The 27,015-nt window shown below is 41.8% G+C and overlaps 1 protein-coding gene across 1 annotated transcript; it reads right to left on the reverse strand.

Moving 5' to 3' along the window:
• Positions 1 to 1,516: 1,516 nt before the first annotated feature.
• LOC135552414 (ceramide synthase 2-like) lies at positions 1,517 to 25,573 on the reverse strand. The gene is made up of 11 exons (XM_064984011.1): positions 25,182 to 25,573; positions 16,050 to 16,232; positions 15,662 to 15,779; positions 13,895 to 14,013; positions 13,326 to 13,383; positions 13,161 to 13,211; positions 12,722 to 12,814; positions 11,205 to 11,333; positions 10,782 to 10,888; positions 10,324 to 10,477; positions 1,517 to 3,433 (listed from the first exon to the last, which is right to left on the reverse strand). Exons 2-11 carry the CDS (start codon positions 16,229 to 16,231, stop codon positions 3,275 to 3,277), a joined length of 1,170 nt encoding a protein of 389 aa, XP_064840083.1. The 5' UTR covers position 16,232; positions 25,182 to 25,573; the 3' UTR covers positions 1,517 to 3,274.
• Positions 25,574 to 27,015: the final 1,442 nt, after the last annotated feature.

Genomic DNA, 27,015 nt, shown 5'->3' on the forward strand with positions numbered 1-27,015 from the left:
ATGCAGTTAACTGAGGCCTTTAGGCTGCAGCCAAACAAAGGGAGCGAGAGGTAAGAGAGAGTATGGTTTCTAGTTTCATTGACATATGGATAAGAAACAATATCAAAACAATATTCTTCAATAGTCCAACCACTATCTTTTGGCTAGATCGGCATCTACTCAATTTGCCACTCAAATGCTGACAAGCTTTTCATACTTGACTATACCATTGTTAGGCAGGCCTAGCCTAAGGATCCAAAACGTGTCTTACCTGCCCCACTGACTCCTTAGCGTTTATGTGCATACTTAATCCTTAGACTACTGGAGCCACCAACAACAGAGAAACATTACTCTTATCTTCAAAGGAACAGTAACATTTGGTCATGCAAACAAACCCAGAATAACATGGCCAAAGGCATATTCATTCATTAATTCATTCCTCCATTCTAATTAACATGTCTGAAATAGCCCAAGTACAAATAAAGTAGGTAGAAAAGGAGCAGTAATGTTGGTGAATAAGTGACCTCGTCCCCAGGCTCAATTGCTTAGCATTTAGGTTCAACAGAAAAAGAGAGCCAGCTGGAGGATGAGCTTAGTGAAAAAGATCATTTGATCCACAAACTGTATGGAGGACTAGTAAGAGAAGATTGGGAAGGCGAAGACAGCAGTGATCATTCACTAAAGATCACAGCTTATTTTATTGTCCTAATGTGGGCCAGCTACAGTCATGTCAGCTGGGGGGGGGGGAATCACCTTCATTTGGAAGAATCTCAATTGCATACTCCTCACAGTCACGCTCCTTGCATCCTTCTCAAAACCCTCTGGCTTTCTCTTCCTGAGGTACCTTCTCTTCAAATCAAATTTATTTATATAGCCCTTCTTACATCAGCTGACATCTCAAAGTGCTGTACAGAAACCCAGCAGGTGTAGAAGCACGGTGGCTAGGAAAAACTCCCTAGAAAAGCCAAAACCTAGGAAGAAACCTAGAGAGGAACCAGGCTATGAGGGGTGGCCAGTCCTCTTCTGGCTGTGCCGGGTGAAGATTAGAACAGAACATGGCCAAGATGTTGAAATGTTCGCAAATGACCAGCATGGTCAAATAATAATAATGACAGTAGTTGTCGAGGGTGCAGCAAGTCAGCACCTCAGGAGTAAATGTCAGTTGGCTTTTCATAGCCGATCATTCAGAGTGTCTTTACCGCTCCTGTTGTCTCTAGAGTTGAAAACAGCAGGTCTGGGACAGGTAGCACGTCCGGTGAACAGGTCAGGGTTCCATAGCCGCAGGCAGAACAGTTGAAACTGGAGCAGCAGCACAGCTCTTCCAATGGGTTTTGAGAAGGATGTGACCCCCCAGCTGACATGACTGTAGCAGGCCCGCATTAGGACAACGGAAGGGAAGTGACACTATAATTAGTACGAGGAATTAGGAATGGAACGCAGACGGGACCATTGTCATTTTACCTTCTACGGTTTGTACTTTGCTTTGAACTAGAGACACAAAACTTATTCATAAAGAAATAATCACAGGAGACGACCATTAAATTCACAATAACCTTTATCATATCTTTGCAACATGACAAAATAAGAAACTAGTTGGGGGAAAGCTTTTTTATTTTTTTGGGGAAAAGGGGGGTCATAGGGATAGGTGTTTGCGCTAAGACATGAAGTGAAGGGGATCAAAGGACATGTTACAGCACTGCAGGGAGATCATATGCATCCCAAATGGCACACCATTTGGGTCTAGTCAAATGTAGTGCACTATGTAGGTAGTAATAGGGTGCCATTTGGGACATAAAAATAATCCATATTGGAGAGTTGAATAAAGAAAGATGGAGCAAGATGGTAGACAGGAAATTAAAAAGACATGGTGAGAGATTTTTATATATATATATATACTTTTACACGTAACATAAGGCACAGGCAAAACTAAAACATACTTTGGTGTCCATTTTATTTAAAAAAACTTAATGAATTGAACCAAACGCTTTACAAAGAAATGGAAAAGGACTCCATAAAAATGAAATAAATAGGAAATGAAAACTGTAGTGTAATTGTAAACCCCAATCATAATCCAACTCGCTGTATGGCCTGGACGGTCATTTTGCTTTATGTTGTATTGGGTCTATGCTGACCCATAACTGAAAACCATAAAGTGCCTCTTTGGATGAATGGGCAGGAAAAAAAAAAGATTTTACTGAATATATTCTCCTCCAGTCTGGTTGAATTAAGTGTTGGACTGGTTTGGGTAAGTTGGACCATTTCTCTGAAATGTGTCTGGATAAATGACTGGACTTTTTAAATAAAATAAAACAAAACCAAATCTGACAACTAAAAAGTTATTTTCAAAACATGAACATTTAAAAAGTATTATTTCAAGCTGTGTGCTTTCTGCACCCCAAGAGCCATTGCATTTGGAGACCGGCATAAACTAAGGCAAATATCCACACAATGCAAACCCAACTTGTCAGCTTTTAAACCATTAAAACAACTTAATTATTAACTGCCATATTTTTTTCAACAAAATCTTAACCCAAGAACATTAACAACAATGGCACATTCCAGGTTGAATAAGAATGCCATGGCAACAATAGTAGTGCCTGATCCAATAACAAAATGGCAGGGGCAAAAACCAATGACTAATTTTCCATAATCGCTACAGTATGCTTTAGTGGTCTGACATGGTGATTTGAACACTTCTACTGACCTGTACCATGCTGTGGTCATTAAGAGCACCTCATCTCTCTTGGCAGTTTTAAGTGTTGGCACATTGCATGTCATTTACCTCAGTGTGTCATTATTTGGGAAGGGTGTCAGTGTACTGAAGGCAGCATTTGAACAGTCAAGTTTAAGTCTAGCAATACTCAGAGCGGGAACCCAGGACCCAGTTTGGGGAAACCCTGCCTTAGTGAATGATTTGCAATGTAAGTACTCAGAACAGTAAGAAATAGAGGGGGATGGATAGAAATGATAGGGAATAACAGTTTGTTGCTAAGGCACTGGACAACTCAGACCATGCACACAGTTTTACTGTGTGTTTGGGTCCATTGCAGTCTTTCCTGAACTCTCCCCTCCCTCCTTCAACTAGTGTGATCTACAGAGCAGTGAAACCCATCTGGGCCTTGTAAGGAGTGTGATCTTTAGCATTATTTGTATATATATCATTCAGTGGTGTGTGCGTGTGTTTGTGTGTGGCATTTCCACCATCCATTCTGCCATACTTTGGCCTCATGGCCTGGGCCACATGGGAGTTGTTCTTCCCCATTCCTGACACATCCTCCTTGGTCTCTGTAACAAATCACTCCATTTTGCTGTGGTGGTGGTTGTTGTTAAGCACTGTGTGGCCATTGCCATTCTGCACAAAGCCATTTTTTGTTTTCTCCCTTTTCTCATGGTCATCATCCTCCTCGTCTGACTCAGTCTCTTCCCTGTCGCTCCTCTCATCCTCAACGATATCCTGATGGGAGAGAGAGTACATTTAGGTTATTTTGTAAAATGTAGGTCAAATTAAGTTAAGGCAGAGGCTGCAGGGCCAACTTTTCTGGACCCCGCTTCCTAGCAGCTGGAGGTCCCGGGGCTTCTTCTGCGCACGTCCAGGACTCGACTTTGCTCATATTCTCTGAACGTCCATGCAGCATCTGCATACCAACCAATCAGCTTCATGGGGATGTGTATTTAGATCGTCAGTTAAAGGCTACTTTGAAACTGTAGACTATAAGTCAACCACAGCATTTGTACAATCTACATGAGTCATTGGATTTTAGAAAGACCTGTCGCTCCGTAAACATGCCTGGGCGAGAATAAATTATACTACCAAGTAGGGCCGACCCCATTTAGTCGACCGGTCGATTGTTTGATCGATGGGCTTTTGGTCGACCAAGATTTTAGTTGAGCAGTGGCAAATTTATATATATATATATTTTTTAAATGTATTGTACACAAGACAATCAGACAGGCGGAGGCCGTGGGGAAGGCACACCAGTATCACCAGTAGTACATTTACCATTAATTCCCATCAATTCTACAATGTTTGGTTACGGCAATTTCTGTTAATATATTGAATGCATTATTACAACAATCTTACCATTGCAGGAGTGGACATGTTGTTTGCAGAGTGCACAACCTAAGCTACACTTGTGAGAAGTGGTTTATTTCATTCCATTTACGAGTTGTCAATTTATTCATTGTCTTTTTGTTTCGAGCGCTCCTGTCAATTTTGAGTAAGGACACACACCTGATTTGACTGGAGACTGGAGTGTCGGCCTTCTCGCCCGCTCCAATTTCACTCCAGTAGCACTCACTTCACCAGCACAGGTCATGACCGCCCCAGCAAGAATTTGTAGTCTACTTGTGTGCTGCTAATAGCTCCATGCCTTAGCTACTGTCATGGAGTTCGCTAAATATTTTCATAATAAAACACACAGGTGCTAAAAGGTGACTTACAAAGATGAGGACCAACAGCAAGAGAGGGAGTGCAGTGATGTCATGTCCACAACTAAAGAATCATTGTGGAATCTGAAAAGACACATATCCTGAAAGCAGCATGGCGTACTTACTACATACACATGCTAAAAGAAAGGAACAAGGCGGGTAGATCACTAAGTGTGTCATTGTAGCAACGTATTTAGAAACAAGAAATCAGATCTCTTAAACGTGTCATTCATTTTTGGTCTATTATATTTACAATAGGCCAAAATTGATTTTGGACCAATAGGCCCTGCATATTCCCACGTTCAAGCTTTTCATTTTGGTTGGGTTATTTTGCCTAAAAACCGTCAGGCCTGCCTATACAAAAATAAAATAAACAACTCTACATCTCTGACCAGCCTGGCAAGAGTGGCCAAAAGGGTGTTGAGCATCCCCAGTGGCTCTGCAGGTGTGGAGAGGATATTCTCTGCTGCTGACCTGCTCTCCAGGGACCATCACATGAGCCAGACCGGCCAAACTAGTGTTTCTAAAAATGAATTTAAAAGGCACTAGCAAGTCATTTTTCATTTAATTTGTATTTTCTTATAAGTAAGTCACAGCCTATTAGCACAATTTATAGACTTGAATAATTTAATACAATTTTTTTTTAAATGCAGAGTGCCCTATGTCCCTACCAGCCTATTGTGTCACACTCGAAAATGCTTCACAAAGTATTTTTGTAGGCTATAGCCTTGAAATAAAGCCAAAATAATTCATTTTCGTTCCTTCTTTAGGCTCCCTGTCTGGCTCCTGACCTATTTAATATGACATGTAGTCATCTTTATTCAAATAATTTTTATTCAGATCCACATGGTTTGGTTTAAATGCTTCAAAACCAAATGGTAGCTCCAGGTAGTCACAAAAATAGATGGGTGCAGTTAATTTTAATTTTTCCGGTGAGCGCAGAGTGGTTTTTAGCAGAGCGGTTGGAAAGGAGCTTGTGCACAGCTCCACGAAGCGGGATTGCCAACATCACAACTCAGCTCACATGCACTGGTGGGAGGTTTAGCCTGTAACAGTTTTTTTTGCCCTTCTTCTGTTAAGGATATATTGATTTCTGGCTCCCGCTTTAGTCATTTGTGTGTCATCATTTTTAACCGCAGTGCTTAAAACATCAGACAAGCGCAGTACCCTACATATAATAGATTTTTTTCAATCATAGGGTGTGTCTAGATATGTATTTTCTGTGTCATGGACAGCACTACTAGCAAGCAAGCATTGCGACAGACATATCAGCAATGGAATAATTATACAGACAAAGTAGCCCTACTAAAACATCACCATGTAGACAGACAAAAACGGTTGTTTTTGCAGTAATATGGCCTCAGCAAAGTCTAAAGGAAATAACTAGATTGAACAACAAGAAGACCGTGTCCCCTTTTTGGTCAGTGGCAGCAGAGGAAAGGAAGAGCGGCCCTTAGTTTCTTGCGGTCTCCCCCCCGCTGAGACTGACCAGAGGCAGGTGCCATCAACCCAGTAAAATAAAAACAAGCAAATGATATTCATTGATGCTCACTCAGCCGTGCCTCACAAGCAATACAACAACTGATCTATTACCAATGTGATCATGTAGCCTACCTCAAATGTTGAAATATATCAAACAAAAATGGTCTGAGGAGAACAATGCATTGGCAGTGCAATTCAAGCATAGCCAACATATGGTGGTAATCTATTGGGCCTAAAGCCTACTGAACAAACCCATTGCTACAGTAATGCTTTTAATAGGTTAATGTTGCATAGGCTTAACATTATTTATTTTAAACACGTCAAAAACATGTTTTATCTGAGCGGTAGAACTCAGCTTGCCTTTTGACTCAAAAAGTGATCTTGACTCAAAAGGTTGGTGACCACAGTCTTTATATCCACCAACCAATGGCATTTCTTAAATTAGGTCAACCACTAGAGGGATATTTTAAACCTACAAATTCAAGTTTTATGTTTGTGCCGTTGTGTGCCAACATTGCATTGACGCGTCCTTGACTAGGCTACTAGCACCAACCAGGGGTGAAAGTAAGGTGGTATAGCAAAATAAATAGTGGGGGGGGGTATGCCGTATCGGTAAACCGTGATCCTATAATGAAAACAAAAATGTCAAGAAAGCTGTAAGCCATTACACCATTATTTATCATTACTGCGTGTCAGAGGCATGAAAAGTGAGCAAATGGACTTGAAAACAGGTGGTATAGTCTACAGTCCAAAATGCGATGTGGTTCGAAGAGAGCACTGACATTTTGCCAAGGCAGTTATGAGTGGCTGAGACGCGCACGGATAGCAGTTGACACATAAATCCTGGCCTAATGACAATCGTCAAATGTCAGTACACTTTTTGGTGTTTTGTGTAACAGCTGTTTGGAGGCTGGTAATATGTTGCGTGTTGTTGAATGTTCATGGGTAGCCTAGTAAAGAAGTGATTGTTTGGCAAATCAGAAGAAAACATGACTGGTTGTGTTTATGCCATAACAAAATGTAATACGTTTTTTTTTTTAAGTCGCAGTGCCTTTAAAAATGATTAACATCCCTTGACTTATTCCACATTGTTGTTACAGCCTGAATTAAACATTGAATAAATATTGGGTAAGTCTAAGCGCTTTGCCCACAAAATGTACAATATTTGCACATAATTATTTGTTTAATTCTTCAAGCTCTGTCAAATTGGTTGTTGATCATTGCTAGACAGCAATTTAAGTCTTGCCTCTATTTTCAAGCCAAAACTGTAACTAGGCCACTCAGGAACATTCAATGCCATCTTGGTAAGCAACTCCAGTGTATATTTGGCCTTGTGTTTAAGGTTATTGTCCTGCTTCAAGGTGAATTTGTCACCCAGTACATGTTGGAAAGCAGACTAAACCAGGTTTTCCTCTTGGATTTTGCCTGTGCTTAGCTCAATTCCTTTTCACCCCCCCAAAAAATGATGGGTATGCTTAGGTATGCTATGGCAAGCATACCCATAGCATGATGCAGCCACCACCATTCTTGAAAATATGAAGAGAGGTACTCAGTGATGTGTTTTTTTGGATTTGCCACAACCATAACCCTTTGTATTCATGACAAAGTTGATTTCTTTGCCACATTTGTTTGCAGTCTTACTTTAGTGCCTTAATGTAAACAGTCTTCAGTCTCTTGTTTTAGTCTTCAGTCTTTTAGGTTAGTATTGTGGAGTAACTACAACAGGGATGGGCAACTGGGGCCTTTTTGTAGGCCCATGGACCAATTCAAATAATGCTTTTTAAAAAAAGATTAGAATGTTAGTCTAGCGTCCAGCTATCTAAACTTTTAGTGAGCATGGTAAAATTACCGACCAGGGGGGTGGGGTCCATTGATCATCAGTTATCGTATTAAAAACCGCACCCTATTGCCTCCACCCTATTGCAAAATGTGTAGAATTGCAGGACATCAGCTGTAAAACTGATATTTTGTTCTCTGGCCCATGACAAAACTTTTACAATTGCATCAAACTTGCTTCAAAAGAAACATTTTTTGTGTATCTTTGCTGTCAAGAAAATATTTTGCTTGCAAGGTGGTGGTGGGCCACTGCGGCCACTCTTCATGAGTTCTGTTTTTTTGTGGAACCCACCCCCATCAAAGTTGCCCACCCCTGAACTACAATGTTGTTTATCCATCCTCAGTTGTTTTCTGCTATCACAGCCATTAAACTCCTATTGATTTAAATCCCTGAGCGGCTTCTTTCCTCCGGTAATTGAGGTAGGAAGGAGGCCTGTAATCTTTGTAGAGATTTTTTTTATTTTTCTACTCAACTACCAATAGGTGCCCTTCTTTAATTGGAAACCCTCCCTGGTGTTTGTGGTTGAATCTGGGTATGAAATCAGGGACCTTACAGATAACTTTGTGTGTGGGGTAAAGAGATGAGGTAGCTATTGTAAAATGTTAAACTATTATGACGTCTTTGGTTAAAAAAAAGTTTACCCCTTTTTCTGCAAGTCCCGTACGGACTCGGGAGAGCCGAAGGTCAAGAGCCGCGCATCCTCCGAAACACAACCCAACCAAGCTGCATTGCTCCTTCACACAATGCCCACTTAACCCTGAAGCCAACCGCATCAATGTGTTGGAGGAAACACCATACACTTGCGATCTTGTCAGCGTGCACTGCACCTGGCCCCCCACAGGAGTTGCTAGTGCGCGATGGGAAAAGGACATCCCTGCCGACCAAACCCTCCCCTAACCCGGACGATGCTGGAACAATTGTGTACTGCCCCATGGGTCTCCCGGTCGTGGCCAGCTGCGACAGAGCCTGGATTCAAACCCAGAATCTCTAGTGGCACAGCGAACACCGTGATGCAGTGCCGTAGACCACTGAGCCACTCAGGAGGCCTAAACACTATTATTGCACACAGAGTGAGACCATGCAACTTGTTAAGAATTTTTTTTTTTTTTTTACTCCTGAACTTATTTAGGCTTGCCATAACAAAGGGGTTGAATACTTATTGACTCATGAAATGTCTGCTTTTAATTTAATGAATTTGTAAAAATTTCCAAAAACATAATTCCACTTTGACATTATGGGGTATTGTGTGTAGGCCAGTGACCCTACATTCAGAATTGTATCCATTTTAACATTCAGGCTGTAACACAACAAAATTTGGAAAATGTCAGGGTGGGAATACTTTCTGAAGGCACTGTATTGTCATGTTGAGATAGTATAAGAACTGTTTTGTAAGCACTCTCAGAGAATTCATTTATAGACACTGAATTGATCTGAGAGTCACAGGGCTATGGTGAAGCTCATATATAATTAAAGATGGGACTTTATAATATACTCTGACTTGTGTGTGGTTTGCTCTCTCATGATTTGATAATACAGGAAATTTCCACGACAACTTTCATTCCACATTAGAACCCAAAATACAAGCTTATTTCACGCCAATGTGTATTAGCTAAATAATAATCTAAATGTAAACAAACAGTAATAAACATGGTTAAAACCAAAACAATTATATTATGGATGGTCAGTCCTTGCATCCATAGCCCCGTCTATGAATTTGAGAGTGGCTACATTTCTCCAGGCCCATCCCTAAACTTTTTACCAAAACAGAGGCGGGGTGTCGCTTTGTTATTGTTTCAATGGAGGACTCTAGGTTTAAGTTAGCTAGGTAAGACAACCACATCAAAATAATTGTAAGTAAACATTGAGTTTGAGTGGTGATGTCAAACAGTAGGTTTACATGTACAGTTGGGTGATAGAAAGTAGAACAGTGAGGCTCAGAACAGTTTGACATAGGGGTGGGGTTTCCCAGACACAGATTAATCCTCACCCTGGACTAATAAGCACTTTCAATGGAAATTCTCCATTGAGTTTGCTTTTTAGTCCTTAGGGGCATTAGGGTTTTCTAATGCTAGCTAGCTTCAGTTAGCTTCATATTCCAGAGCCCTATATTACGTACGTAGTTTGAGCACCTTTTTCTCCACTCCCATCGATAAAATAATTTGCACACAAGTTTGACTATACGAGAAGATTCAAATGCATTCTGTCATTACTAAATGTGCAATGTGCTAGGTATTTTTAACACAACTATTTTTGAACACAAAAAAACATTTGGCTCATAAAATATTTAATAAGTTGTCTTACTCAAATTAAGGTGATGATGATGATGCAACCTTTGCGAAAGGTAATATGATTTTATTTGTCCTCAACTCGCAGCTCAGACACTTCATTCAGGATAAATAGAGTTAGCCCTGAGTTAACCTGCCCGGGAGCAGATTAGTTCTGAAGGATTCCGATTACGTTCGTAGTACCGGTTATCCCGAGTTGAACTTAGTTACCTTGCTAACTCCTCAAACCACATACGTAGTATAGGGCTCTGGACTAGGCTCAATCTCTGTCCAGGAAACCACCCTATAGTGATTAGGTTTTGGAATACATACATTTCCAGGTAGGAACTTGATGGCCATGCGCAGGATGAGGCCAGCCCAGAAGATGTGCAGACACTGCAGCACAAACAACAACCCGTTGAAGAAGTAGAACCCAAAGAAAGGGGGATAGAGAGTCAATGGGTACACCCACGTAGTATGTATGATCCTGGGGGAAGAAACAGACAGATCCAGTCAATACAGATCTACATTAGCAGTCAAAAGCATTTTTGACAAAGACTTAAGCAAATCACTACAATGCATTGCATCCTGTATCACTGACAGAAAATAATACTTCACACATACAGAGGCAGTTTCCCAGACACAGATTAAACCTAGTCCTGGACTAAAAAGCAAGATCAATGTAAAAGCTCAGTTGAAAAGGCTTCTTAGTCCAGAATTAGGCTTAATATGTGACCGGGAAACTGCCTCTAGGAGGCAGATGAGTGTCATCCAAGATCTGAGCGTCTTACCAGAAGGGGAGTATGACAAGGCGGGTAAGGATGAACACAGCTGCAAACAGGATGAAGATGTAGTTGCAGGTCTTTCTCCATCCTGCATAGTTGAACATCTTTGCTGACTTAAAAGGAACAGAAAAAAAACAAGGAAAAATAAATCAATAACAAATATATGGTTGCTGTTTCCTATACTCTCCTCTAGATGGCAGGCTTAACAGTATGACCAGTTCTGTGAGTAGAAATTCTATATGCACCATTTATTGTTATAATGATAATACAATGACTTTCTGTAAAGAAATAACACTCACTCTTCTATACTTATCATGGAATGGATATACTTTCTTTAGGATTGTAATGGTGAAATAGCTGGATGCCTTTTTGCTTGACATTGTATTGCATTGTTGGGGAAATAACATTGGGTTTGGCGGAGGGCTGTACCTCCAGTAGGTAGTCTGAGGCATCGTGCACCAGCATGATCAAAGTCCCGGCACGGATGTAGTTGACCAACCACGAAAAACTGATCAACAGAATAGTGGCCACATGGTGAACAATCTGCTCCTTAAAATCCTTGAAGAGAGCGAGAGAGAGGGACTTTGTCATTTATGCAAATGTTTAGTTTACTTTGTGCACTGCACATCAGCTTCAGTCATAACAGAGGTGGTGGTAGTTCCTTTTAAAATCTTGTTGAAACTGGTTCTGATGGATATGGCACCACCATGGTCGTGACATTCCTCGCTCGTAACTTGATCATCAAGTTTCTTTTGGATGTGTCGTTCTGAACTACAGTTATTTTAAATTAGAGCTTTAACACTGCGGAATATCAGCAAAACGTTCAAAGATTTAAATGTCTGGAGGGACACCTAAGCTACGGTTACAGACACCTGGTTTCAACATCGCGTCATGTAGGTCTCAAATGTTTCCAATGATCCAGGTTTATTCGACAAAGTCAATGTCACGAAAATGTGTCATGGACAGTGTGCCTGCAGCTATAGGAGAAATTATCTTTTTTTTATCTGTTTGACAGGGGTTGATTTTTCAATGGAAACTGTTTTCAAATAAATGATGATTAGGGAATCATTTTGAAGGTAGGCCTGTGCATGGCACGTGGTTATAAAGCATCACCGCATTGAATTCTAAATGCCTACTGTTTGCTAAATTTAAAAAAATACAACTATAAAAATAAATGTTTCTTTGCAGGACAAAGACTGTCTTGACTTTCAAGAATGCCTGAATGGCTTTGCCTTGCTTTTCTGGTTGGCTGGATGCAAGTTTCACCAGCCAATTATTTCAGCTTTACAGAAGTGCAAGTTTCACCATGGTTTGCACATGGTAAATTAGTACATACGTGCATTCTATCCAGGCTGGCCTTCGCGTACTACTTGAGACATGTAACAGATAGTTGGGAAGTCATACAGGCTGACGCTGATTTATTAATGTGCAATTTTCATAAATGGAAACACTGAGTGCATGTAGCCATGTGCACTTTACAATTACAACTCAATTAAAAACCCTACAAAAAAAAAACTGAACAAAAAACAAACAAGCCCAATTTGGAATTCCACTGCAATTACAGCTAACTTAATGACACCATTGTTTTGGATCGGCCCCATTATTTCATTGTGTCTGTCAAATCAACCGAAGCCGTTTTGAAGATTTGCCCCCTTTCATTTGGACTCGCCGGCTGGAAAATAAATACGTCTGGAGAACATGGTCAATCAGTCTCCACTGCCATACCTTTCCACAGTGTGCCGGTCACACATTAACCCACAGATTCACTAGACAAAATAACACCCCTCCCTCCCTAACTTAGTTGTGATTCCCTAACGGACATTTGCCGAGATATGGTTAACTGTCTTTTATGGCTCTCTCTGCCCTCTTGACAACAATCTCTTCTGTTACCACTGTAATGGTACTGAGTATAAATTGTCGATGTTTCTGAATTAGGCTCCACTTACTTTGCGCTTGACATCCGTTGCCACACTGAATAGTAGCGAGATGTAGAATCCCAACTCAATCATGTAGTACCAGTACTGAGAAGGCAGCAGTGGCTATAAGAGGGAAGAACAAACATTGAATATAAAAAATATGGTATTTAGCAGACATTTCTAAAGCTACTTAAAGTATAGTGCATGCTTACATTTTCATAACATTCATAAAAGGTGTCTAGAAATACCAAACTGGAATCTTCAATCAGGCAGCTCAATGAATTTGATAAATAAGCATCATGTTCTGGGAACCTTTGAAAAATAATTTGCTTGTGACTCTCCCATATTGTGGCAGAGACTGACTTTGTAAATATTTTAAACCAACTAAACATTTAAAATCAATTAAAATTTAGAGACCAACAGTCTTATAGAAAAGCGGGTGAAAAAAGTTGGCACAGAATGTACATACCAGTGTGGGGAAGCCATTCCACATCTCCTCCATGTCATAGAACCATGGTTTCTAGGAAGAGATTTCAGTGTCAAACACAAAATGGCACACGCAAAGGTATAAAACATTACAAAGGCAAAGCATTGCTAGAGAAAATATATGCCAACAGTAAATTGTGACACTCACATCAATTAGGGCACCCAGGCCAGCAATGAAAGCAAGAACGTAAAAGGTAAATCTCCAACTGTAAGAGAACGCACAGCAACCTCAGAAACCCAATTTGAACAGAACACAATTTCACACAGCTCACAACAATTTCACATGTTTACACAACAGATCGCCAATAAACTATGGCTCCTTCAAGACAAAGTAAAACATAAGCTACAACTGCCTGTAAACTATACAAGGGAGCTTATATTTTGATCAGGTGAATAAGACTCACGTCAAATCACGGTAAAGACAATAGCAGGTACTTTTACAGAAGGCACATAACATGTTACATAGTAGAAATACGCCCACATCGGAAATAAATAAATAAAGGTTGTTTAATTAATTAAAATGTGGGCAAGTGCAAATTCCATTCAACCATGTTCATCTGCTCCGCTACTATTCATTTCAGTTAGCGGTACTATACTTTCTTTGCTAAAACAATTGATTTCAACCATATTCAATACAGAAATGAGTGTAGCCTCTGACTGTATAACCACAGATAGAAAAATAAGGCTTGTGGGTTTGCACTTGGCTGCTAAGGGTACCAGGCTTCCCGGAACTTCTTGATCTGGCTCGGCCGTTCCTGGTTCCTCCGCCGTCGGAACCACCTCTGGACCTGCCGCACCGAGCAGGCCGACTGTTTAGTTAACTCCTCCACTGAACTCTGACAGAGAGAAACGAGGGATAAGAGCAATATACTCATAAATTAAAGGGATAATCCACCCCCCCCCAAAACAAATACAAACATGAAACTCCTGTCTATTTGGTGAAGGCCTATGTTTCATTAGTGTACCAACGCAGTGGCTTTGTGGTTAGTGTCTGCCCTGAAATCTTAAAGTTGGGAGTCCAGACTGCAAATAGGGGGTAAGGCCCTGAACTAGACTAACGTCCTGTTCAGGGGGTGAACTTGTACATCAAGCTGCCTTACGCTACAGAAACAGGCTCTTATGAGTCATTCCAGATCACACAATGACTTAACCTCTATGTGGTCCTTCTGTGAAATCAGGAAATCCTGTAGGAACGTGTCATAGCTACCTGGTTCACGCTTTTAAAAGAATTACCTGCACTCCAGATCGCCAAATCAGCCAATAGATGGTATGGGTGGGTATACTTGACGATATGAACAGATGGATGTGTTCTTGACGTGACGAAGTACATAATATATTTCGCTTAGATGTGCTCAATCTAAACAGTGTCCCAAATGATTCAACTCAGGGTTTGTTCGTAAAGTCACTGTGGAGTGCCCGAGTGTGCTCAGAGTGCGCTCTGGGCGTTCGTAAATTCAGAGGGTTGTCAGATTGTCCAGTAGGGTTGATCTGAGCGTTCTGACCTCACAACAGCAGTCAAGCACCTAAGCTAACTTACTGAAGTTGTCTAGATTGCTAGCTACTTCCAGACACAAATGAGAGAACACCTCCCTCTGACCATTTTACTCACCTTAGCCGAGCTGGTTAGGTTGTCTACATGTTATCTAGAGCATTGGTGACTAACTGTACTACTGGCAACAATTATTTTTTGTTGTTGTTGTTGCCAACAACGTTGACTGACACCCATCGTATTCAACGAGTGTTGCGCGTTTGCAAATTCCTCAGTATTCTGCTCCCTGGCACACTCAGATGAGAATGCTCTGAAACCGGAGTTGATAGCCAGAGTGAATTTGCGAATGCACCCTCAGTTTCTCCAAGTGCCATCTTGCAATGCGCTGTGTGTGTCTGTGGGAAACGGCTGTTGTTGCCATAGCAATGTACTCTGCACTCGTTTGTTCAGGTGATTTTACAGCTAGCTAGCTACTTCACCTACTGATATTGACTTTGGTATTATTGTGTGTAGTGTAGCTACGTTTGCTAACTAGCTAGCCAACCAGCCCAGAGAGAGCCATGTTTTGTAGTCGACTTCAACTGCAGATTTCCAATGACTTTCACATTGCTACCAGCCTTGTTATAACAACAGAATGTTTTCACAAAAAAACATTGTTTTTACATATTAGTGTTATTTAACACAATTAATCATAGAAATTAATGGTTTGGGGTGGATTATCCCTTTAAAATCTTATGTGCTACTGTCTCCTTGAATTATTGTTTTACTGTAAAGTGTGCTGCAATTTTGAATACACTTTAAATAATGGTCGATTTAACGTAGTAATCGTGCATGGATTTGACTAAGGAGTTGTGCAGTGTTTGTGTGAGCTATTGAACTGTGTGGTCATTTGGATTTGGTCAGCGGAACTGTATGGTAGTTTACTACATGTAGGATTGGGAAGGTGTTGGTGTTTGACCCCAGTATGTAGCATTACAGTTATGCTGTGCAATTACCTGTGAGGGGAACTTTGATGCATTGCAGAAATAGGATTCCAGTGTGGTGTTGGGAGCAGCTCTGACACGCGGTTTCTCCCTCACTCTAAGTAAAGAGGCAAGTTGAACGGCCACGGTCCTAGATAGTCAGAGGAAGCAAAGGAGGAGAGGAAAGTGTTGTAGGGACTGTAAATCAGTTAAGATGGTTGTAGTGAACACAAGTCAACAAGGCAAAATGAACAGGAAAATGAGATTTGAGCAATACTGATTAAAAACAACAGCAAACTAATGGAACATAGCAAGGCCATTGCAAAATGAGGAGGGGCAGGTAATGACACCCTATTAATAGGGGGTTCCTACTTCTGACCAAGGCCCAAAGGATTCTTGGTCTTGGGCCTGGAGTACTGACCTCTCAAATATCTGTCGTATAATCAGGAAGCATGCTGCGATGGGGAAGATGACCCAGAGATCCCTTCCTTTAGCGAAGACTTGGCCATCCCGGTCCTTGAGGTTGGCCCAACCCAGGCCCGCTGGGAACCACAACCGGTCCTGCCAGATCCAGTCACTAAGCACTCTAAGCCAGGTCAGCATTCTGAGAAAGAAAGAAAGATTCAGACAAAGGGGTAAAGGGACACGGCTTTTTTGGTGTCAGGTACAGTCTGACGTCAAGACATTTTTGTTAGATAACATACCAAAATGGTTCAAGTAAGGAAAGCTGCCTCAAATATTTGTATGGAATGTATTTTTTTTTTTTTTACCTTTATTTTACTAGGCAAGTCAGTTAAGAACAAATTCTTATTTTCAATGACGGCCTAGGAACAGTGGGTTAACTGCCTGTTCAGGGGCAGAACAACAGATTTGTACCTTGTCAGCTCGGGGATTCGAACTTGCAACCTTTCGTTTACTAGTCCAACGCTCTAACCACTAGGCTACCCTGCCACCCCGTATTGTTGTGTTAGTGAATTTAAAATGTGGGGGTGTCATGCCAAATGGTGTCCCCCTGGCAAAAAAAGTATCCCCTCGGCTTCACAATGGGATTTGATGAGTTCTAGCTTCGGTTGCTAGGGCTGTTGCTAGAACTTGCAAAATTCTGACCGGTTTACGTAATGAACCAAAGCGTCCGTTGCTATGCTGGTTGCTTGGCTCTCGTAGCGGTCCGGAAGGATGGAGGACTCGGAGAATTCTAATTCCATTTCGCCTCAGTCCGCGCAAAATTATTACCTCAGAATTGCTCTCCAAGGACGGTTGGTGTTTTTAAACGGTGACAACCTGCCTACTACCTGCTGCTTCAAAGGATCAAAAAGACTGGGGCGGCAGGGTAGCCTAGTGGTTAGAGCGTTGGACTAGTAACTTGAAGGTTGCAAGTTCAAACCCCCGAGCTGACAAGGTACAAATCTGGCGTTCTGCCCCTGAACAGGCAGTTAACCCACTGTTCCTAGGCCGTCATTGAAAATAAGAATTTGTTCTTAACTGACTTGCCTAGTAAAATAAAATAAAAAAACTGGAAAGAGAACACTTTCTTCAACATATATGTCTTTATAAGAAAATATTGTTAAAGAGGAATAAATCATTTAAGCTGTTGTTAGCTAGTGTACTTATTTACCTCAGCCTGCCTAGTCAGCTAGCAAGACAGACAGTTTTATTTAGCTAACGTTAGCTAGCTAGCTACTGTTTAAATATCATTAGGTAAAAGAGGATTACTATTTGCATCCATAACTTTTATGCGATAATTTGTGATGTGATTATTATGTCATGTTGATCTTGGTGTGCTGGTGCATCCATCCATATTTGCATAGTCACTCAGCCATGAAAACATGAGCGAGCTGGTGACACTTAATACACTGACAACCTTAACTGACCCATCAACATTTCCAACAATGCGTTGGCCTGGTGTATAAGAATGTATAACACAATCTACAGATGCTTCAAACACCTACTGCAGGACTTCCTGACATTCCCCAGATGAATCCATTAGCTTTCTGAATACAAGCTTTGACAGTGCAGAGCAGCTGTTGTGGCATAGATGCTGCCATTGATACTAGTTGAGTGGGCAAGATGCTGTGTAGGTTTAATTACAACACAGGCAATGCGATATGCTGTGAAAGACTCAAAGCCACTATGACATCACTGCTACTGTCATTACTGGCAGGTTTACTCGTTTTGTTAGAAATGGCGTGTAAACAAGAGGGCCTGATTCTCATTTTACTGAGGCACCTTTGTGTCTTAAGTCTGTCAGAGGGCAAGAGGCCAGCATGACAACACTACCCGCTTGGTTATTTTAGAACACACACCGACTGTGACACTGATAGTTGTGCAAAGCCAGATCATCAAATTAATGCAGAGAGAGAGCAGATCTGTGCCCAACATCACACTTTTTACACAATCCTAGGCACAGGAGATGCCTTGTGTTTTTTTTTTTTTTTTGGGGGGGGGGGGGGGGGTATTTTCACTTACGATGACAGTTCTTGGTACAAAAGGGTTTAAGAGTATTCACATAGGGAAGCCTCAGTGCCAGCTACACTAGAGAGATGCTCCGAACAAACCAGTCACTGTGTGACACCCAGTGCCCCTCTCCTGTCTGTTGATTGATTGTTTAACAGGGATTGCATGCATGGACTTTGAACACTCCTATGCTTACTGTGAATTAATAGGGCTGTGGCGCTCTGGCGCCTGCCTTTGTTTGCACAGGAGGAAGGACCATTCTTGCAGTTCTCAGAGAAAGCTGGATTTTTGTTTTTTTAAACAGTAGAGTATGTATGGGAAACATACTGACAATAGTATGCCACTAACTTAATTAATTGATGGAGTAGTTGGTCCGTATAGCACACATATGCATGGTGTTTGTCACATTTGCTTAAAACAGCAGATCCTGGAATCTCCTTTACCCTCCAGGTGACTTATGAACTTACTTACAATGTCAAAGGACATGGAGGGAAACTTCACAAATAACACCATAAAATGAAACATTGTAGTCAGAGGGTGAAATGAGATGAATTGATTGAATACAGAGTAGACTGTCATCACCCCGGAGAGGAAACAATGTTGCGAGCATTCCAATAGTGTGTGCTTTTTGTGGCCTGTGATTTTAATGCAGGGAAACTGAAATCCATTTAACCTCATTTTTACCAGCATGTCACCTGTGCAACTGGAGGCGACAAAACACTTGAACACCTTTACTCCACACACAAGGCTCTCCCTCACCCTCTCTTCGGCAAATCTGACAATAACGCCATCCTCCTGATTCCTGCTTATAAGCAAACAGGAAGTACCAGTGATGCACTCAATACAGAAGTGGTCAGATGAAGCGGATGCTAAGCAGAACTGTAGAGTCACAGTGGGGAGGACAGGAAATGGAGGGCAGAGCACGCCCCCTCCACAGAACTATAAGTGGAGCGGGTCGACAGCTTCAAGTTCCTCATTGTCCACATGACTAAGGAATTAACATGGTCCACACACACCAAAAACAATGCCTTTTCCCACCCAGGAGACTGAAAAGATTTGGCACGGGTCCTCAGAGCCTCAAAAAGTTCTACAGCTGCACCATTGAGAGCATCTTGAATGGCTACATCACCGCTTGGTATGGAAATTGCTTGGCATCCGACCGCAAAGCACTACAGAGGGTAGTGCGTACAGCCCAGTACATCACTGGGGCCGAGCTCTGCCATCAGGACCTCTATACCAGGCGGTGTATGAGGAAGACCCTAAAAACAATCAGACTCCTGCCATCCAAGTCATCGACTGTTCTCTACTACTGCACGACAAGCAGTATCGATTCACCAACTCTGGAACCAACAGGAACCTGAACAGCTTCTATCCCCAAGCCATAAGACTGCTAAATAGTTAACCAAATAGCTACCATGCTATCTGCATTGGCAAGCTAATCACATACGCTGCTGCTCCTGCTTATTATCTATACTGTTGCCTAGTCACTTTACTCCCACCTATATGTACATACCTACCTCAATTACCTCGTACCCCTGCACATCAACTCGGTACTGGTACTCTGTGTATATAGCCAAGTTACAGTTACTCATTGTGTATTTATTCCTTGTGTTATCTTTATTATTGTTGTCTCTGCATTGTTGGGAAGGGCCCGTAAGTAAGCATATCACTGTTAGTCTACACCTGTTGTTTACAAAGCATGTGACAAATACAATTTGATTGGATTTTGATTGTGGCCTGCAATGTGGGATGTTCCTGCAATTGGGCTTTCCTACACCTGTTGGAACGCGCCCCCTCAAGCATCCCAATGTGGGCATCTTCATGCTTGTGTTCAAAGTAACTGCTCAGTGAAAATTACTTTTAAGTTAATATTCATATCCAAATAATGTTGTTGACTCATCCTATACTTGTATGTGGCCAAAGCATAAATTGGAGAAAAAAACACTTTTTCAAACCCCACCTCAAACTTGTATCTCAAACAGCCCTTTTCAAAAATGCTTCCTATTTCCTCTTAGAAAATGATGTAATCTCCCCTAGGAAGGTGAGCTGCCCAATCAGTCTACTTGCACAAATAAATATTTAAAAAAATTATATATATATATATATCATTAAATAAAGGTGATTTTATATATATATATATATAATTAAATAAAGGTGATTTTATATATATATATATATAATTAAATAAAGGTGATTTTATATATATTTATATATATATATATATATATATTTTATATATATATATATATAAATCACCTTTATTTAACCAGGTAGGCCAGTTGACAACAAGTTCTCATTTACATCTGCGACCTGGCCAAGATAAAGCAAAGCAGGGCGACAAAAACAACAGAGTAACGTGTTCATTAACACGGTACTTAATTTTGTTTATCTGTCGGGCCCCAGCCTCAAACTTAGGCCGTGTGTAGCTAACTGACACTCTCTACCCATTCATCGCCATCTACCCATGTTGTTGTCAATGTGTACCCATTGTTGTCCCTCCCAATCAACATCGGTGATTGCTTTATTCCTCCCTCTAATGTCAATATGCCTTGTATACCGTTGTTTAGGGTAGCTCTCATTGTTTTGTTTTACTGCGGAGCCCCTAGTCCTTTTCTACATGCCTCGGTTAGCTCCCTTGCCCCACCCCCCACACATGCTGAGACCGCACATAGCTTAACTGGCACCTCCAGAGATGCAGCCTCTCTCATCATCACTCAATGCCTAGGTTTACCCCCACTGTACTCACATCCTACCATGCCCTTGTCTATGCATTATGCCCTGAATCTATCCTACCACGCCCAGAAGTCTGTTCCTTTTACTCTCTGTTCCGAACGCACTAGACGACCAGTTCTTATAGCCTTTATCCGTACCCTTATCTTACTCCTCCGCTTTTCCTCTGGTGATGTAGAGGTTAACCCAGGCCCTTTGTGTCCCCAGGCGCTCTCATTTGTTGACTTCTGTAACCGGAAAAGCCTTGTGTTCATGCATGTTAGCATCAGAAGCCTCCTCCCTATGTTTACATTATTCATTACTTTAGCAAACTCCGCCAACCCTGATGTCCTGAATCCTGGCTTAGGAAGCCCACCAAAAATACTGACATTTCCATCCCCAACTACAACATTTCCCGTCAAGATAGAATTGCCAAAGGGGGAGGAGTTGCAATCTACTGTCGAGATGGACAGAACTCCGCAGGCTTACTATCCAGGTCTATGCCCAAACAGTTTGAACTACTACTTTTAAAATGGAATCTCTCCAGAAATAAGTCTCACTGTTGCTGCTTGTTATCGACTCCCGCAGCCCCCAGCTGTGCCCTGGACACCATATGTGAATTAATTGCCCCCATCTATCGTCAGAGTTGGTACAGTTAGGTGACCTAAACTGGGATATGCATAACACCCCGGCCGTCCTGCAATCTAAGTTAGATGCCCTCAATCTCACACAAATTATCAAGGAACCTACCAGGTACAAACCCAAATTCATAAACATGGGCACCCGTATAGATATCATCCTGACCAACCTGCCCTCTAAATACACCTTTGCAGTTTTCAACCAGGATCTCAGCGATCACTGCCTCTGCCTGCGTCCGTTATGGGTCCGCGGTCAAACGACCACTCCTCATCACTGTCAAACTCTTCCTAAAACACTTCTGTGAGCAGGCCTTTCTAAATCGACCTGGCCCGGGTATCCTGAAAGGATATTGACCTCACCCCATCAGTAGAGGATGCCTGGTTGTTCTTTAAAAGTGCCTTCCTCACAATCTTAAATAAGCATGCCCCTTTCAAAAAAATGTATAACTAAGAACAGATAAAGCCCTTGGTTAAATCCAGACTTGACTGCCCTTGACCAGCACAAAAACATCCTGTGGCACACTGCACTAGCTTTGAATAGTCCCCGCGATATGGAACTTTTCAGGGATGTCTGTAACCAAAAAACACAGTCAGTTACAAAAGCAAAGGCTAGCTTTTTCAAACAGAAATTTGCATCCTGCAGCACAAATTCCAAAAAGTTATGGGACATTAAAGTCCATGGAGAATAAGAGCACCTCTCAGCTGGCCACTGCACTGAAGCTAGGAAACACTGTCACCACCGATAAATCCACGATAATCGAGGATTTCAATAAGCATCTCTCCACGGCTGGCCACGCTTTCCACTTGGCCTCACCAACTGCAACCCCCACCGCAGCTGACCCAAGCCCCCCCGCTTCACCTTTACCCAAATCCAGACAGCTGATGTTCTGAAAGAGCTGTAAAATCTGGATCGCTAAAAATCAGCTGGGCTAGACAATCTGGACCCTGTCTTCCTAAAATGATCCGCCGCCATTGTCGCAACCCCTATAACTAGTCTGTTCAACCTCTCATATCGTCTGAGATTCCTAAAGATTGGAAAGCAGCCGCGGTCATCCCCCTCTTCAAAAGGGGGAGACACTCTAGACCAACATTGTTACAGACCTATATCCATCCTGTCCTGCCTTTCTAAAGTCTTCGAAAGCCAAGTGAATAAACAGATCACTGACCATTTAGAATCCCACCGTACCTTCTCCGCTATGCAACCTGGTTTCCGAGCTGGTCATGGGTGCACCTCAGCCACGCTCAAGTTCCTAAACGATATCATAACCACCATCGATAAAATACAGTACTGCGCAGCCGTCGTCATTGACCTGGCCAAGGTCAATCACCATATTCTTATCGGCAGACTCAAAAGCCTTGATTTCTCTAATGACTGCCTCGCCTGGTTCATTAACTACTTCTCAGGTAGAGTTCAGTGTGTCAAATCGGAGGGCCTGTTGTCTGGACCTCTGGCAGTCTCTATGGGGGTGCCATAGGGTTCAATTCTCGGGCCGACTCTTTTCTCTGTATACATCAATGTCGTCGCACTTGCTGCGGATGATTCTTTGATTCACCTCTACGCAGACGACACAATTCTGTATACATCTGGCCCTTCTTTGGACACTGTGTTAATAAACCTCCAAAAAAGCTTCAATGCCATACTACAACACTCCTTCCGTGGCCTCCAATTGCTCTTAAAACGCTGGTAAAACTAAATGCATGCTCTTCACCCGATTGCTGCCCGCACCCACCCGCCTAGCATTACTACTCTGGAGAGTTCTGACTTAGAATATGTGGACAACTATAAATACCTAGGTGTCTGGCTAGACTGTAAACTCTCCTTCCAGACTCATATTAAGCATCTCCAATCCAAAATTAAATCTAGAAATCGACTTCCTATTCCGCAACAAAGCATCCTTCACTCATGCTGGCAAACACACCTTCGTAAAACTGACTATCCTGCCGATCCTGGACTTCGGCGATGTCATTTACAAATTAGCCTCCAACACTCTACTCAGCAAATTGGGTGCAGTCTATCACAGTGCCATCTGTTTTATCACCAAAGCCCCATATACTACCCACCATTGCAAACTGAATGCTCTCATTGGCTGGCCCTCAATACATATCCATCACCAAACCTACTGCCTCCAGGTAATCTATAAGTCTTCACTAGGTAAATCCCCGCTCACTGGTCACCATAGCAACATCCACCCGTAGCACACGCTCCAGCAGGTATATTGCACTGGTCACCCCCAAAGCCAACACTTCCTTTGGCCTCTGCCAATGACTGGAACGAATTGCAAAAATCACTGAAGTTGGAGACTTATCTCCCTCTCTAACTTTAAGCATCAGCTGTCAGAGCAGCTTACCGATGGCTGCAGCTGTACACAGACATCTGTAAATAGCCCATCCAACCAACTACCTACCTCATCCCCATATGTTTTTTTCTGCTCTTTTGCACACCAGTATTTCTACTTGCACATCCTCATCTGCACATATATCACTCCAGTGTTAATTTCTAAACTGTAATTATTTCACCACTATGGCCTATTTATTGCCTTACCTCCTTACTTCATTTGCACATACTGTATACATAATTTATATTGTGTTATTGACTGTACGTTTGTTTATCCCGTGTGTTGTTTTTGTCACACTGCTTTGCTTTAACTTGGCCAGGTAGCAGTTGTAAATGAGAACTTGTTCTCAACTGGCCTACCTGCTTAAATAAAAGGTGAAAAAAACATGTACAGTCAATAACAGTAGAAAAGGAAAATAGAAAAATATATGTACAGTGTGTGCAAATGTAGAAAGTGAAATATTTTTTTTATTAAGTAATTATAAAATATTGCACATTAATTATACCACAATGATACCACAAAGCAGAGATGCTAAAAAAAGTGTTGCCCGTGCTACAGACATCATATAAGGCCGAGTGCACTACTTCTGTGAATACTTTTTCAATTATAATTGTTTTATTCTGATCTTTCAGGGGGTGCTGCAGCACCCCTCCTTCCCGCAGCTATGGTCCTAGCTCGCTAGCTAGCTACCTACAAGTGTTGCCCCTGAAGGCGGGGGCGAAGGTCACTGTCTACCTGTGTCCTAACTAATTAGTTACTGGTGTTGCCCGCTGCCTCCCGCCAGCTACTGTACCGGAGTCCTAGCTTAAAAATTGACCAATAGAATTGGACCCAATAAAGAGGGGTTCCTGCGAATGAAGGAACGCTCCGAATTGCGGGCCGCAATCACACCCTTCTAAACATTTCCGGTAACTTTCCTTAGGGTGTGGGACCTTTTACGTTTCATCATCTGTAGGTTATATCTCGTTATAGGCTATTTCCTACACAACCAAAGTAAACCAAGGACGTCCAAAACATTCGTTTTCACGATTTTCTTCTTTCCAAACTGTTATTGTGCGATAGTTCGTGGCATTTCAAACCATGACCTTCATTTATCGCAGTGTTCCTAAACAAACATCACCACGAGATCAGCGCATAGCCTATTCGGACAAACTCCAGTTGACAGGAGTTTCTGTCATCCTGAATTATTTGAAAACATTCAAGTATATTTCTCTGTATGGCAAGTGGGTGACAAGTTTGCGGAAAAGCCATTACAGGCGCGCATCTTCAGAGGACTAACTATCCAAGGGAGAGTGAATGTTAAAATACTAACAATGCGAGGTGAGTAGTCCAACGTAGCCTGTTTTAAAATCACAATTGCAAGAATTCAAACAAAACTTTTATCACATATAGTTCCATATAACGGTGGGAACTTACCTCCGTTTTATCTTTCACGCAGGTAGGCCTATTCGCCGCAGTGTGAAAAGGCGGAAACTGGTATATTGCTGTATGTCTCCTATAGAATAAGCAATTGAGCTCTATGCCGACGACGCCATCAACGATAATCCAAATTGATTATGAAAATTGGTTGGAGTCTGCATTGAAGAATATTATCCAGCCACTCGATCATCGCCAATTTTCTGCATTTTCGCGGAAAATGTGATGCTTCCCCTTGGTTTGTAGAACTTTCTCTCTTATGAAATACTTCTACTTTTTGTTGGGATGAGGACCCGGAACAGTTATTTTACATGCTCGGAGCAATATGGCAGATGTTTGCCGGGAATCGGCGTCGGTTAGCCCGGTTTCTTATTTGGACAAACGGAATGGGAGTAGGAGCACTGAGGTAAGGGTGGGAGTCGGGACAGTGGGCGTGGCAGGGATCAGGCTATTTAAAGTGACGTTGTACGGCATGCGAAAACGCCTGGACTTGTTGGGACGCATCTGCCAAACCCTCGCACAGTCGACAGATTATCCTTTATGTTGACCAGATACTCTAGTGCCGGCTCTAACAATGAAAATACATTTCTTCAAAAATGGAAGGCAGTTGTCAAGGAGGCAAATTCAGGTAGGACCATTATAGCCAATGAGAAGGCAGATATGCGTGGGAACAGGCACACCCCCCAAAAATCATGAAAACAAACATTTGCTTTTTGGTCTTGGTTTAGGTTAGCAATGTCATTAAGGTTAAGTTTAAAATCACATTTTAAGTAGATACATTGTAGAAATGGGCGGGGTTTGACTAACTAGTGACGACCAGGCAATTAAAAAAAAAAAAAATTCTCAAAGTTGCCAGGATGTCACGAGTCCGTCCTAGTTATATCCATACACTCGTAACAACCTAATGGTTGCGACATTTCTATTCGATCAAATACGTTTTAAAAAAAATAAGCCATTACATTATTTTGTTAACCAAATTCAAAACTCATTGACCACCGTACAAATACTCATCTCACCGTGTGACCAAAAACGAAAAATGCCACCTGCTGGAGAACAGATTTTGGGCCCAATTATCCGTCTCACTTCTTCTCTTCCTTCTCTGCCACAGTTCAGTTTTGAGCCTTGGCTACATCAGATAGGAAGAGGCGAAGCAAGAGGTTTTACTCCGCCCAAAATCTGTCGAAGAAAAATAAGGTAACGACGTGAGAGATTTTTTTTTGTTTGGAGGTCAATGAGTGTCGAATTTTGGAAACAAAAAAAACATTTATCTCTACACCGTTCACACGCGTATAAGCCCTCTCATTGGCTAGAATGGTCCCACCTGATCTCCTTCCCTCCTGCGTATTTCCATAACAGGTCATCTTTGGCTTCATGCACTGACCTGTGTACATTTTATCTGAAGATCTGCTGAGTATCTTTAGGGCTGACCTGTAATAAATTACTATGAAACAAATTTTTGGTGTTCGAGCTAGAATTAATCACATTATTAGACAAAATCTTTAAATTAATTGTAGCCTATTATCTAAGCAGCAATTAACATGACAACTCAAATTAAATTATCCCGCTGCTCTCTTTTGCTACATACTTTAGTCAGACTACCATCATTGAAGTGGTTTATAGTGAGGAGGGGCGTTGAACAAAACAAAGTCATCAGCAATTGGATCATCTCTAACCAATCAGAGTATCAAAGCCAATGATTAATTTTCAAACTGCTGCTTTACCAGCATAGTCTGAGTAGACAGACAAGGCTACAATATGAGTGAAAAAGCAGGGTCTATAGCTCTACTTAGATTCCTGTAGGCCTACTTTGTACATGGTTTTAGCTTAGAATGGG

Source organism: Oncorhynchus masou, chromosome 13 (genome assembly GCF_036934945.1).
Source record: "Oncorhynchus masou masou isolate Uvic2021 chromosome 13, UVic_Omas_1.1, whole genome shotgun sequence".
NCBI lineage: Eukaryota > Metazoa > Chordata > Actinopteri > Salmoniformes > Salmonidae > Oncorhynchus > Oncorhynchus masou.

Bases quoted from the DNA above. Each gene is read 5' to 3' on its own strand.
- LOC135552414 (XM_064984011.1), bottom strand. From the start codon at position 16,231: ATGCTGACCTGGCTTAGAGTGCTTAGTGACTGGATCTGGCAGGACCGG. The intron at 12,815-13,160 runs GTATGTACATTC...TCCCTCTTATAG, and splicing joins GGAATGGCTTCCCCACACTG to CCACTGCTGCCTTCTCAGTA. The intron at 10,478-10,781 runs GTAAGACGCTCA...TTCTTCCCCCAG, and splicing joins CTTGTCATACTCCCCTTCTG to GATCATACATACTACGTGGG.